Consider the following 15,750-nt stretch of genomic DNA (forward strand, 5'->3'; position numbering starts at 1 on the left):
AATCCGTCTGAAGCTTTTGTATATTCTATCCGTTCAAAACTTTTTAAAATACTTTTTTTAGTCAAATATTGTTGTTCTAAATCTATTTTGTATGCAAATAATATTTTGTCTGTAAAATACTTTTGTCATCCCCTTGGATTACTATACTGATTTTTTTATATCGTATCCTGTCTTTTATATTGACACCTTTTAGAATAAAGCTTGGGGTGAATGTATCGTGCTTTTTTATGGAGCACAAAAACATTACTTCTGAACGAAATTCACCAATATCATTGCCGCCAAGGGATACAACCTTAAGAACACAAAAAGGACGCGTGTCTACAACAACTTGTGCAACATGTACAACAACATCATCAACTACGATTGGATCAACAACTGGACCAACATCTACAACATCCAGCACATCATCACCATCCAGTTTATCATCAGCCTCAGACATATTATCATTATCTAGAAATACCATTCCAACAACACCTGCTACAACAACAACAAATATAGTACAAACAATAGCATCTTGCTTAACAGTCACGACACCAGCACTGAGAACAACGACAGCAAACATATCTTTAACATCGAGAAAATTATCTTTAACAACACCAGCTAAAACAACAACAACTACAGTCCATACTACAGCATCTTTCTATACGGGTAAAACATACCCACCAACGACAACACCATCGTACACACCATCAACCACTGGAACAAGACAAACGTCTTCAACAACAGCGTTATCTTATACTACAGAACCACATTCCGGTTTAACTATAGAGCATACAACTGGAGGAGGAAGGCTCACTATATTAGTCTTAGGTCCGGTTTCACACAACCAGCTTAAGAATCTGAGTCAAGAAATCACAAAACTTTTCCAACACCAGAAGCCAGAAGATGTGCATTTTCATTCTCAGATAGCATTTTATCACAATACTACTGAGTGAGTATTTCTTCCTAAGATTCATGTAATTTTTTTCTATAATAAATTTCTCATTAATCTATAAATATTTCAATATTTATAAAAGTTTATTCTGATAAAATGCCAGGTTAGGCGGATGATAGGGATTAGTTAATCCAATATGAATTTGGTTCCTATTCAAATTTCATTTCAACGAAATTATGTACATAGCAAAATCTTCAAATAGCGTCATGTTTGAGAAGAGGAACAATCTTATTTAAACCATCTGATTTGTCCATCTTCTTTCAGCCAGTCCTCAACAAAGATTCAGATTGTATACAACTGCACACAGTGCAAACAACCTGATGACTGGATCAAGGACAAAGTCAGATTAGCTCTTCAGATATTGAACCTTACACTGTATCAGGAAAAAACAATTGGCAAAAACACAATTGCTAATTTCAAGGTACGTTACATAAGTAATATCATATATTCAACCACGAAGTATTTAACGTACATTTTTCATAATATGTTAACTCATATTTCATGTGTAATGTTTCAAAGACATACTAGTAACCATATTTCCTAAATGAATCCTTCCTTGTTGTTGAAGAACAATACCGGTCTTGTGGTGGGGGTGGTGGTGTCCACTCTACTGATCATAGTCATCGTCGTCGGTGCTGTGTGCTGGTACAAAAGGTATCCACATAGCTCTTGGAGCGCAATTTATTTTATTATAATGCTTTAGTAAGGTTCAAAACTTCTTCTAATTAAAAATCATATGCTTTCAATGTAAAAATGCTCTCTTCTATTAATTAAAATATTAGTGATTCACTCAAACATATCGTATATCCGGTTTTGTTCGCCTGTCATAAAATTACGAAAATGGGGAAACTTTGTAGCATTTTTAATTTGCGCCAGTCAATTTTTGCAATTTTAAAAGTTTAAAATTCTTATAGAAAATAATACAATATAGAATTTTTGTGTATTCAATATTTTGCGATTTGACAGACATTGCTAAAAAAGCGAAAATTAGATCACCGCAAAAATTACCGGATATACGGTATTACATTAGCTATCGCAACACTTAAAGTATAAATGAAGGAAAACACGATATCGAATACTTGTACATGAAGTAACATGTCAATCAATGTATTCCATATCAGAAAGCAGCACCAAAAATCAAGAATAAAGGGAGTGGAAGTTGACCTGCCTTCTCTCAATAACCCGGTAATGATCAACGAAAAACCCGCTAGCGTAGAAGCATGAGAGACCGAGAATGGAGTAGTCATTGTGATATTTGACAGTATAAGAAGGTGCTTTTTAACCACAAAAAACGTTTTTTCAAGATTTTGCGAATGAAATTTGAAAAAAACCCATATGATTATTTGTCATAACAGCATTTAAAATGTATGTTACAATGAATTTGCCTTATGTTTTCTACTTCTTTTCTTTATTAATTTGTATAATGTTTTAATTGAATTGCTAACTCTTGGATCGTTAGTAAATGTTAACTGGACATGAAATTAAATAATAAAATACTTGTAAGGAATCATTGGTTTAAAGTTATTTCGTTAGTTTACTTGGACATCAATTTATTATCGAATTTTGTGTAGTTTACAGTTTTGAGGTATGGTAACAAGTCAATAAACAATGACATTTACAACCAAAACATTTGACACATTTCTTACTTGTTACTTGAAATTTTTTATTAAATGTATGTTTATGTCTTCAATTTAAAAAGTAATTATGAATGTTTTTGAAATAAAGAGTATTTCTATTTCAGATGTCAAACTGTCATTGCACGAATTTCTATCGATAGTCTTCGTAAATAACAAATATCACAGGGTCCATTGCCCTATGATTGTTCAAGGTTATTCTAGAAAGCAAAACTCGCGTCTTAATTAAAATGCTGGATACGACAGCTTTGTTTTCTCTTGTGTTTGCATTGGCTTTTTACATTGTTTATTATGTAATGAAATGAATTACCTTACGTTACACAAGATATCTATTTGGTTGAACATGTCACTATCCATGTCAGACACTTTTGGGATGTCAATGGTGTTGTTATACTTGCTTAAAAAGCTCTGAGATGTTAATGAAGTGCGTCGCTTGTTAACAAACAAAATATCAGATAATGACAATTTTTTGTGTTATCTATAACATATTAATTTTGATAAGGGCGTTTGCAAGTAGGCAATTAACCTAAGAAAGTGGTTAAGCTTAGCGTGTATGATTGCAGAATCATTTATTTTTTAAATTAAAATGTGATGAAATTATTTTATTGTCATTAAAATAAACTTTTAAATCTTATTATGTGAAAATAATTACCCGGTTAGCTGACCTAACAAAATATCTCCATCTAATCTTAGTAAGTCGTCTTCAAATTTAAAAATATATATGGTTTGTAGGAAAGTTTATCTTTGTGAAAACATTTACAACGTTTTTAGTTATAAAGACTAAAATTCAGACACATACACCGATTTTCTATGGAAAGGGATTTCATAATTGCCACAGTCACTGTCACCAATCGCCACGTGGTACGAGTTCAAGTAGAAGAAACACGGCGATTTCTCCGAATTCGAGGTACTCGTCTCAATATCTACCAGTAATGTATAGAAATAGATAAACGCACACTTAATAAGTCATTGCTTTTAACTGTTAAAAGATACGAAGGACAATCCCCTGTGTTGATGGTTAGTTGTGATCTACGTTGTTTTTCAGACAAGTTAGGTATAAGTACCTTCTCTTTATTTGTGAGATAATGGGGATATCTCCTTTATCTTAACTAAATATTTGTCTGCAACAAACTTAAGAAACAAACTTGATATGATGATACAGAATATTGTGTTTGTATCGTAAACGTACAGTAACTTCCATTTACCATACAAAATTGTGCTGCCTTGCAGCATGGTGGCTGTATGTGCAAATAAGTTGCTTTACATTGCTTTTTAAGCAATCAGTGCGTTTTAAGACGCCTGATTTTTTTTACATCTTGCTTGAATCAAAACTTAAGAGTTGTAATTGATGGCTTTAAATTGTCCTTTTCAAAGTAAAAAAAAAATTAGGTATACTAGGCATGACAACCTTCATGTATGGCAGTCATGATATGATTTTTAAAATGAAATTTACTTTAATCCATTAGAATAGAGCGTACGAGAAAGCACCCGATTGTTATATATGGAGATATATTAGATTTCCGACTGAAGGACACTTCAATCTAAAATCATTGTATGTTTGCTCAGAATCCACAAAACAAAACAAAAATATGGAGTGGTACAACATAGCTCAATAAAGACAACGTTACTCGGTCCATGTATTTTAATTGCTTTCTATTGCACTCAACTATTCAGAATTCAAGGAATTTTACTTCTGCTTAATATCATGTTGATTGTAAATATGGTGTATATGTATTAAATGTTTGTTCCTCATATACCGATTTATAACTGATGAATAAAATGCTGTAGTTGAGATGATAATAGTTGTTGGTAGTTTATTTACTTCGCATTTAGTTGTTTTGAATAAAAATTATGGATTGATTTGCAGGCTTCAATTGAATTCATGTAATTTTTTTTTAAACAATGTTCTCTAAAAGGAACGTTATATATACTACCCAACATATAAATCAAATTACCTTCTTATATATATCTACAAGTATTTTGCCCTACCTAATCTTTTAACCAACTGTTTCTCCTTTGTTTATCAGACAAATTGCTCTGATTTTGGATAAATAATATTTTAGCAATACTAATATTCTACAAACATTTTTTCAGGTTAAAAAAAGTTAGTCACGCAGATGGATCAAAACAACGGAAAGCTTTAAATCATAACTTTGGATATGATATAGGATTTATTCGATTATTTTTGTAGAAATAAGAGGAAACAAAGTAGCTTTATTATATTATTTACACAATTGAGATTTCTCAATAAGATTGTCGTATATGATAACGTTCGTTATTTTCATTATATATTATTAACGTGAGAAAAATGAAATCAGTACATGGAATTTACTGTAATAAAATATGTAAAGATAATCAGTAAAATATTAATATTCTAAAAATCAGGATACTGACATGTTTTACGCATGGATGTTTTTGCCCTTATCTTTTAACCCACTGTTTCTCCGTTGTTTATCAGACTTTAATTGCTCTGATTTTGGATAAATAAATATATGAAATCAAGGGATCTATCATATCATCTATTTAATAACGGAATAATTAAATACAACAAATGTTTATTCCAATGATTTGTTATCGTATTATCAAAATTGTGGTTAAATACATTATAAAAGGGGGAGTGTTTAAGCAATGAATATGTTGTCCGTTCTATATTTTAGTTCATTATTCTAGTCAAATGTATGGGTATTTCAAGGGGATTGTAAAACCTGATACTAGTAAATGATAACTATATACTTTAAAATAACTTACATTCATAAAACAATCAAAATATTAAATGAAACAATTGATATCCAAAATGGAAAATAACGCTTTTTATATTGGTTTTTGGCCTTGTTAAAATCAAGATTAACCCATCCCATGTCCATGTCCATATCATAATTTGTACCTGTGACCTACAGATCCTGATCATTTTGTAAAATCTAATGGGGTCGTCCCTCCCCCGTTATCTACACATCTGAAGTGGTCCGATTTTTGTTTGTGTTTCGTAATCAACATCTCACCATTTGGTATTGTAACGGACGGACACAATGAGGAACATATCTTATGTTTTGTTAATTATATGGATATATACATGCAATTTACAGGTAAATATACACAATCAACAATTTTTTTTTTTCAATGCTAATATCAAATCAACAGTTTTTTGATTTAAAAAAAAGCAAGTCATTCAGACGCAACCAAGCAAGGGAAAGTTTTAAAACATAATATACGATTTATTCGACTGATTTTTGGGAGCTGATTTTAATCAACTCTCCTATGCAGTTACTCAGACAAACCGAACGTGAAACAGTGTTTGGACCTCAGCACAAATCATTGCTGCTGACAAGACTTAGTTCTTGAAAATAATTGATAAATTCGATGTAATGTATGCTAAAGCATTGTTTTTCAAGTAAACTTATTTATAAATACCTTGAAAATAGTCAGATTTTAAATGGTACGAACAATTTAAATACTTTTTGTAGTCGTATGTATTCCTACGCCAGATTTCAATATACATGTAGTCTCGTTCAACTCGACGCTCGGCTGTCTCCGTAAATCCTTGTCGGAGATTTACGGTGTCAGCCGAGCGTTTGGTTGAACGAGACTAGAGTTCAATATTGCTTGGATCCATACAATTTTCGAGAAATATTTCTATTACTGATACATAGTTTGATTGAATTATTTTATCTTTAAATATTATTTAACATGATCTATATGGGGGTTTCTCGATATTCTTGTCGAAAAAGTCCAAAATTTCAAATTATAAAAATGTGCGTAATTCAAATTAGAAACTACATGTACTTGTCATGCAAAATAACATATCATTGATTTTAAAATAAATAAACATCGACAAAATCAACTCCCGTCAGTTCTTCGGTACTTTGATATTATTTCTGTCTTTTCTTAGAGCAACATTGTATTTAAAACTTTGTCATAATCTTCAATTACTGAATTAAAAGAAAAAAAAGGAAACAGAATACTATTGTATTATCTACAAAACTGAGATTTCTAAACAAGATTGACCGATAAGTATATGATAACGTTTGTTACTCTATGCTCACCAAGTCAGTTTAAATTTCCTTTCATTTCCGCAGTAAAATAATAAAATTAGGAAATATCAAATGATACGTAAAACAATTGAATCAAGACAACAGAAAAAAAAGGCTGTAAAAAATCAACTATAAAAAATATCAATATTCCAAAAATCAGGTTACCAAAATTCTTTACTTCGCACAATTGGTTTTAATCATTTATTTTTTTTTTGTATACAAACAATAAACATTTTTCTTTTATTCGTTGTCTTATTTACGTTGTAATGTCTTGTTGGGGTTACTTGATTTTGAAATGTTAATCAAAGATTGTAAAAAAAAAAAAAAAAAAAAAAAAAAAAAAAATTTAAGTACAGTACATTGTTTTGATTTAAAATGTGATTGCATAATTTGAGTTGAGTTTTGGTTGAAATCTATACAAAATAACCATTTTCATAAGAAGATGTTCCCCATATATATCCACCATCAAAAAAGGTTGGTGATATTTTGATCTCATATTGCTGATTACATGACATTGAAATGCGTTGATGAACAGTATATTGATATCATATTGTTTAACTTTATGTGCGTTGTTAAATTCAATTCTCCGATTAGCTGTTCAATCATGTATGGATTACACGTTCATTTGATCAATTTTAGATAGCAATGGGAGACTATGACGTATCGGTCCGGTTACTGGAGTACAACAGGGATCAAGACTGTGGCTGTGATGGATTGTGGGGTTGTCATGAGTGTGATGTCTACTTCCAGATCTGTCTACAGCCTCTATCTCCGACACAGGGGTAAAATTTACATACATTTGTATTAGAATAATGCCATGGGCATGCGAATCGGTTTATAAATTGTTTACATTTAAGTTAATAATATATAACTTGTCCTTAACATATATACCTTTGATGTTTTGTTTTGATTTGATATAGATTATAATTGCAAACAGCGCTTCAGCTAAACGAAAATGTTAATTTATCTTTTCATAGGCAGATTTGTCAAGGAAATAATCAAGATGACCGGGTAGATGACACGCATCACTTTCTTTTTGCTAATGCTCTACGTGGTCATGATACTTACAGGTGGAGTAACGTTAACGGTCAGGTAAGAGTTCTGTTCATTCTTTGATTTCATTGTTTAAGCTATATTCTAGACTTATCATGTTTATTAAAGTTACCTGTAATGTTTTAGCCAACGTTTGAAATATCTGTCCACGCCTTTGACTACGATTATGCCGGCGGTAACGACGATCTGGGTGTGACTAGCTACACTTACAGAGGTAACAGACCCACGGTACAGACTGTCACCACCACCCCCGGGAACAAACATATGAGGTATAAAATAGAAAAATATGGGGAATAGAGTATAGATTTTAAAAGATTTGTGAATTGTATTTGTGCCAATTTGGTGTTTTGCTTATATAAGAGCACTTGTACTATGGTTTATTTAAATCACATAAATTAGTCATAAAAAAGTTGAAAACTTACTAAGCTTTTTTGTAAATTGCAGAGACACCTAGCATTTCTTTGATTTTGAGAAAAAGAATTGAGAATATATAATAAAATAATATTACATTTGTACACATTAATTGACATTTAGATTTAGGCCCTTACATACCCTGTTTGTCGTCAAAACAATTCTTCCCATTTCACTTGGAAAAAATACATAATGAATTCATATGAAATAATTGATAGCCGATATTGGTCTCTGTTTTGTTAAATCATGTTTCAAAAAATATTCTATATCGCCGGATCCATAAATAAAACTTTGGTGTGTCAAAAAACCTATATTCAGAATTAGTTTTATATGTTTTTATATTCATTTTCCATCTTCCCTTTTATAAGTAGATTGGTGAAAAACTATCCTATGCAGCGACTAAATCTATTCTTTAAACTGTGTTCTGTTTACTCTTTTATCTATCTATATTTACAAAATGATATGACGGATAATTTACTTAAAATAAAAAAATGATCCTTCATCTACGAAACTGTATGCCTTTGTATATATGTGGCTAAATATTACGTAGCTAAAATAATACTTTGTTTATTTTTACCCTCTCAGAATCAAACTAGCTTTGAATGTAACGGAACTAACTAAAACCACACTGAAAACTTCAACGACAACAACAACCACCAAAACAACAACAATTAAATCAACACAAACTACACTGAAAACAACAATAAGAACCACCCCTCCAACAACAACCACCACACCAACAACAACAACCACTCCAACAACAACCACCACTCCCACAACAACCACCACACCAACAACAACCACTCCAACAACATCCACTTCCACAACAACTACCACTCCAACAACTACCACTCCAACAACAACCACTCCCACAACAACTACCACTCCAACAACAACCACTCCAACAACAACCACCACTCCCACAACAACTACCACTCCCACAACAACAACCACTCCCACAACAACAACCACTCCCAAAACAACAACTACCACTCCAACAACAACCACCACTCCAACAACAACTACCACTCCCATAACAACCACCACTCCCACAACAACAACCACTCCAACAACAACCACTCCAACAACAACAACCACTCCAACAACAACAACCACTCCAACAACTACCACTCCAACAACAACCACCACTTCAACAACAACTACCACTCCAACAACAACAACCACTCCAACAACAACCACCACTCCCACAACAACAACCACTCCCAAAACAACAACTACCACTCCAACAACAACCACCACTCCAACAACAACTACCACTCCCACAACAACCACCACTCCCACAACAACAACCACTCCAACAACAACCACTCCAACAACAACCACCACTCCAACAACAACAACCACTCCAACAACTACCACTCCAACAACAACCACCACTCCAACAATAACCACTCCAACAACAACCACCACTCCAACAACAACAACAACCACTCCAACAACAACAACCACTCCAACAACAACAACAACCTCTCCAACAACAACAACAAACACTCCCACAACAACAACAACCACTCCCACAACAACTACTTTAACAACAACAACAACTATTACTACACCAACAACAACAACCACTCCAACAACAACAACAAGTCCCACAACAACAACAACTCCCACAACAACAACCACTCCCACGACAACAAAGACTCCCACAACAACCACCACTCAAACAACAACAATTTCTCCAACAACAACAACCTCTCCAACAACAACAACGTCTCCAACAGCAACAACGACTTCAACAACAAAAACTACTCCTACAACAACAACGACTTTAACAACAACAACAACGACTCCAACAACAACTCCACCTACAACAACAACCACTCTAACAATCACCACCACACTGACAACAACTACCAAATATAAAATCACAACCAAGCCACCGACAACAACAACTACACCTGTAAAAACAACCATCAAATCGACGACAACAACAAGCACTCCAACAACCACCACACCGACGACAACTACAACAACAACCACACCGACAAAAACAACAACCACTCCAACAACAACCACCACACTGACAACAACAACCATTCCAACAACAACCACCACTCCAACAACAACCACCACACCAACAACAACAACAAAAACCACTCCAACAACAACAACCATTCCAACAACAACCACCAAACCGAAAACAACCAACACCCAACCAACAACAACAACCACCCAAACAACAACCACACCATTAAAAACCACAACCACTACACCAACAACCACCACACTATCCCCGGAACAATCAACAACTGCCAAATCAACAACACAATCAACACCATTCATGAAAATAACCACCATTCCACCATCAACTACTGCAAAACCGCCAATGACAACTATCCAAACAACCACCACAAAACCCACAGCTACAGCTTCGCAAACAACTGCCATACCACCAACAACAACTCCTTTCATGAAGAGAACTACTCCAAGAATAACCATCACAACTACAACAGTTCATAAAAATGAAGAAGGAAGTCGAAGTATATTGGTTCTAGGTCAAGTCTCACAAGCCAAGCTTCATGAACTCAAAAAAGAAATATTGAATCTCATCCATCAACGGAACCCTAAATCTGTAGATTCTCAGTTTTTGGAGATAAAACTTATTCAAGTTGCTGTTTTACATAACATTACCAAGTAGGTTAATTTTTATTCTTTCAATCATTGCTTTTATTTTTTTTCCTCATTATTTTAACTCAACCACATGAATTATAAAACTCTGAAACCAATCATTTCAGAGAACCGGTCACAAAGATCCTGTATACATATAGCTGCACGCAATGTGACCTTGAAGATGATCAGGTCAAGGACAGTGTCAAGTCCGCCCTTCAGACGTTTAACCTAAAGGAATATCAGGCGGAAACCACAGACAAAAAAGCCGTTGATTCTGATAAAGTATGTACATATTATTTGGCATGCAAATATCTATCAATTTTTATGCATTTATTCTGAGTTAATTTTATAGCAATATTCAAAGAAAAAGGACAAAGCATCAGAGCGAGCTTTAAGAACTAATGAGTTAAAAAAAAGATAAAAATTATTTTTATTTCATATGCCTCATTCCTTGATATAAGATACTAGTACTCTGAATGCAAAGGAAGATCGTAAAATCCCTGCCAAAATTTCTGCATTACAAAAAGAAGGATATTGCATCTTACGTAATTGACTTCGTGTTTTATTATACTGTCACCGTGTAAAAATGACTTATTTCGAGTGACATTGGCTTTCGGTTTTTAGTTTAAATTAGACCTTGACCGTCGGACATTAAGGTGTCACCTGTTATTGAATTAATAATAAATCTTGCGCAATCCTTTAAAATAATTATTAAATGTATCAAGCGTAACTCTATTTATTTACACCTGTATGTAGGTTTTCCCTATAAATTAGTCGTTATATATCCAACATCATAAAAAATACATTAAAACATGTCCAATCTGGTAATGACGTAAATATGTGCCTGCATGATTCAACAACATTCGGATTCGGTAATGTATTTAACTTCAAAGTCCTGCGGATTCGACTTTGTACTTTACAATTGTTACTTTAGGAAGGAAAATATCAACTGCATACCTTTCTGTTGTAGAACAATACTGGTCTGTTGGTTGGCGTGGTAGCGGCCATCTTGTTGGTCTTAGTAATCACCTCCGTCGGCGTCTGGCACTACAAAAGGTCAGTTATTGTCCAAGTTATTTTACCCTATTATAAACTCATATATCCATACTTTAGATATTTGAATCCCCAGTGTCTATCTTGTCCATTGATGAAAATGTTAATATGAATATGTTTTTTTAATTCCATCGACAGATACTTTATTGCAATAATCAATTAAGTAAGAAAAAGGCCATAAAACTTACGAGGTTATCTTTTTACGTATAAAACAATTGAATAACTTCAAATGTAACAAACACATAATACATGAAGATATTATATTCCACATCAGAAAGATGCACAAGCGATCTAAAGTGAAAGAGATGGAACTTGAAATGAATGGTCACACTAATAGAGGACTAAACATTGGTGATTCAGAGGACGTGGCTACCTTCAGGAACCCTGACTACAATGCAAACCGTAGGTACAAGGAGCCGAATGGTCATTATAAACTCTAGGAATCAGCTGAAGTTTTCAGTTGCCATACTTACCCTCTCCTACTCAGTGACTGCAGGTCTTGGTGATACTGGCCACCTAACTAGATATACACCCTCTTACACACATCTTTCCAAGTCAAGGGTTTCTGTCCCGCTCCTCTCTACGTTAACCCTTGATCGAACTGGCAAAGTTTGACTGGATAGAAACCTAGCTCACTGGTTGGTGTCATTCAAGTCTACATGATCCAGTAAGAAACGTTGTTTCATGATTGATGTTACTAGTAATGGGAAGATGTCTTACACACAACACTGCCAGTAAAGACAATTGTGAATGAATTTTATTTTCTATGTGCAATTACTACTACGGAGATAAAATCATGTTATATTTATTGTGTTCTTTGAACTAACTTGATAAGCATTCAACAGCATAATTGTGTTCTATATGTATTACTTTAGGAGGAGTATACATATTATATACGTTGCCATAAATACTCATGTCGAAGTAACTTTATTTCTTATCAGTTGTCATTATAACTGGAATATATTGATATTGTTGTTTTTTATGCTTTAGGCTGTCATTTGTTTGGTGAGTTTTTGTGCCTGTATTAACCACTTTTGTTTAAAATTCCACTATCTTATCATATGCAATATATATAATATGTATATAATTTATGTACCGATTTCATCTGCAAAGTGTTATTTTGTCATTTTGTTATAGCTGTGAAAGTGTTGTCATTATTAAATTTTTCTTTTGGAACACCAATGTGCAGGCTTTAAGTGTTGTCATTTTGTCAATGAAATGCAAAACAATTGAATTTATTTTATATGTAATGCTCTTTTCCTTCAACAGATATATCTTTAAAAAAGACTGCTATACGTGAACCAGTGGCGCGTTTTAAAAAGAAATCCTAGATATAAGTTTGGGCTGAAAATGTATTTAAAATATATTTCTGTCATCTGGAAATATACTAAGTACCTATCTCGGAGGCAACTCATTATTTTTTTTTTGGAGGTAGGTAAACGATGGTAACCAAACAGACAGTTGTTGGTAAAAATTGATGATGTCATTCTCCAGAATTATTCGGGCCTATCGAAATTATAAATGGAAAACTATATATATGCAATAGATTGATATTTGTATTTGTACGGGTAAATCATTCACATTATTTATTTTTGTAACGTGTACCCACCCAAGCATTCGGTTACACTCAGAAATCTGCAGTGCATGATCAACATACCCCGGTACGATATACATGTAATTTACCAAAAAAATATTGTTTGAAAGGCTATAAACAAACAAAATTATCAGCAATTTATCATAATTTTTAAAAGTATATTTGTACCTAATATTTCAATAAAAGATTTGATTAAACATGTAATATGTTCACAAAATTTCGGACACTTGTATATATAATGACAATATTGATCAAGGATGGAAAACTGCTCATCGTCACATCTTTTAAAAAGTTTTATTGCTGAATTCGACACATTTTAGAAGTTAAGCTATGGTGTCCGGGGCGTGTTGTGTGTTAGCGAGACGGCGCGTTTATCGGAACGCGATGTCGCGCTACCGCAAATGGCCCTATCCGGACACCAAATTTAACTCATTAATGTATAGCTATTTTTTGTAGTATGAAAACTCCTCTGTCGAAACAGATGGCGTCTCCTTCCGTCACTCTCCATTTGAATGGTTCTTAGTGTTTCTAAATTCTCAGAAAAGAAAATCAGGGAGAAATTTTCGATAAAATGTATTCTAGTTAAGATAAAAGGAAGCCAACAGACAAGCAACTAGAACTTTCATATGTACATGTATTCTAGTTAATTCAGAAAATCAAAGAGGTCAGGAAACATTCAACAAAATGCAACTTAACATAATTGTAAAATAATTCAAATCGAAATAATATTTTTCTATAATACGGCAACATATTTTGGGTGGGGTTTTTTTTTTCTGGTCTTATGATACTTGCAAGCACGAAATATTAACATATGATGCAAAATAACTCCTTACAAGTTTTCGATAATTAGCTTTTCCATTGTGTTCCAACAATTGTTTATTTAAAGATAAAATTTGGTGTTATGAGTACTTAAAAGAAGCCGTAATACCAAATCTTATTTTTAAATAAACATTTGTGGGAAGACACTATCCTTTAGAATGCTGGTACAGTACGCCCTAAATGCGTCACGTGAAGCTGCACCACTGGGCAGAAAAGGAGAAGTGTTTCGAAACTTGCATTCAGTTGGCGATGAATAAACAAATCCATTAAATTACAGAGGCACACATTTAGAAATATTAATTCTTCGAATAGACAGGGAGTAGGTTTTGTAAAATTTAATCTGTAGAGGTCACATGAATGGCCATTTTACAGTCAAGTATATAAAAGCACTTAGAAATCACATCACAAGTGAGATGGGAGGTTGTGGCTATATTTCGATTATATTGATCTCTATCTGATAAAGAATTCTGTATAAAGATATAGAAAAATATCCAAACTCTTAATCTAAAATATATGGATGATTACCATGTATTTAATTTTTTAAGTCCAATCTGACGGGTACTTTGTTGACCATCCGCCTCCTTAACCATACCTAACTGTACAGTCAGATTGTACGTGATTTATTACATCAACAATGACAAATTATGGGTTTTATATGATCTATGGTTGTACCTAGTATATAAAATATTACCCCAGGTCTGATCAGATACCAGACCGCTCTAATCGCTCCACCCCGCATCTCTATTTTTATCCAGACATCTGAAGTGGTCCGAGTTTGTTCTTTTCCTTAATTAACATCTTGGAACCATAACGAACCATCACCATGCAGAAAACATCTTACGTCGAGTTCATTCTGTTGATCTTTTCATACAGAGTACAGGTACATGCATATCATGGACTTCATAGACTTTTGGGTACTACTATATATTCATATAGTTAGTAATTAATTTATTCCCTGCTATGAATGTCACTTTTAGAAGATTAAACACTAAAAGGTACATGTATTTTGAAGGACGTTTAAACAATAAAATGCTTTCTTTGGTGATTCACGCAGGATATGAAGGTATTTAAAAAATACATACCCGCGTTTTGTCAACGTTGGACATACACATTATCATGTATATTGCTAATATTGTATGGAATAACAAGGATTATTTTCTTAACTGACATATCCACGTAAAATATTAAATAAAACATTCTTTAATACATATATGTGTTATTTTTGTTTATCTAAAGACAGTTCTCTAAGTGTTGGTTGGTTCCACAAAAAGAGTATAAAAATGAGTTGCTGTGTTTGAACACTAACTTACCAACATTAGTTTCCTTGGAGTGCACTAGCTTCTGCAATAAAGAAGATGGGGGAACAAGATAGCGCCAATGCCCATTTGGTTTTGTCGTAAAAAACAATTTCAAATTATTTTTTTCCAACCAAATATATTAGATGATGTTACATTACAAGTTTACAAAAGCACAATTTCTAACTATATTCAGTTTCCAATATTTTAACAAACGATAAGAAAAAAAAATTCTAAAGTTTTGGTGGTATCGAACCCGTACCTAAAAACCATAGCTCTATAATGTTACCTAATG

General features: G+C 33.2%; 1 protein-coding gene across 1 annotated transcript in view; it reads left to right on the forward strand.

The window, feature by feature from the left end:
* LOC105327715 (uncharacterized) overlaps positions 1-13,019 on the forward strand; it is a 45,423-nt gene extending 32,404 nt beyond the window's left edge. The window contains exons 7-11 of the mRNA XM_066066920.1: positions 194-703; positions 8,676-10,718; positions 10,820-10,976; positions 11,665-11,750; positions 12,022-13,019. Of these exons, the coding sequence (XP_065922992.1) occupies positions 194-703; positions 8,676-10,718; positions 10,820-10,976; positions 11,665-11,750; positions 12,022-12,187 (2,962 nt within the window). The 3' untranslated portion in view covers positions 12,188-13,019. The remainder of the gene's footprint in view (positions 1-193; positions 704-8,675; positions 10,719-10,819; positions 10,977-11,664; positions 11,751-12,021) is intronic.
* The last annotated feature ends 2,731 nt before the right edge of the window (positions 13,020-15,750 follow it).

This window comes from Magallana gigas, chromosome 7 (genome assembly GCF_963853765.1).
Source record: "Magallana gigas chromosome 7, xbMagGiga1.1, whole genome shotgun sequence".
NCBI lineage: Eukaryota > Metazoa > Mollusca > Bivalvia > Ostreida > Ostreidae > Magallana > Magallana gigas.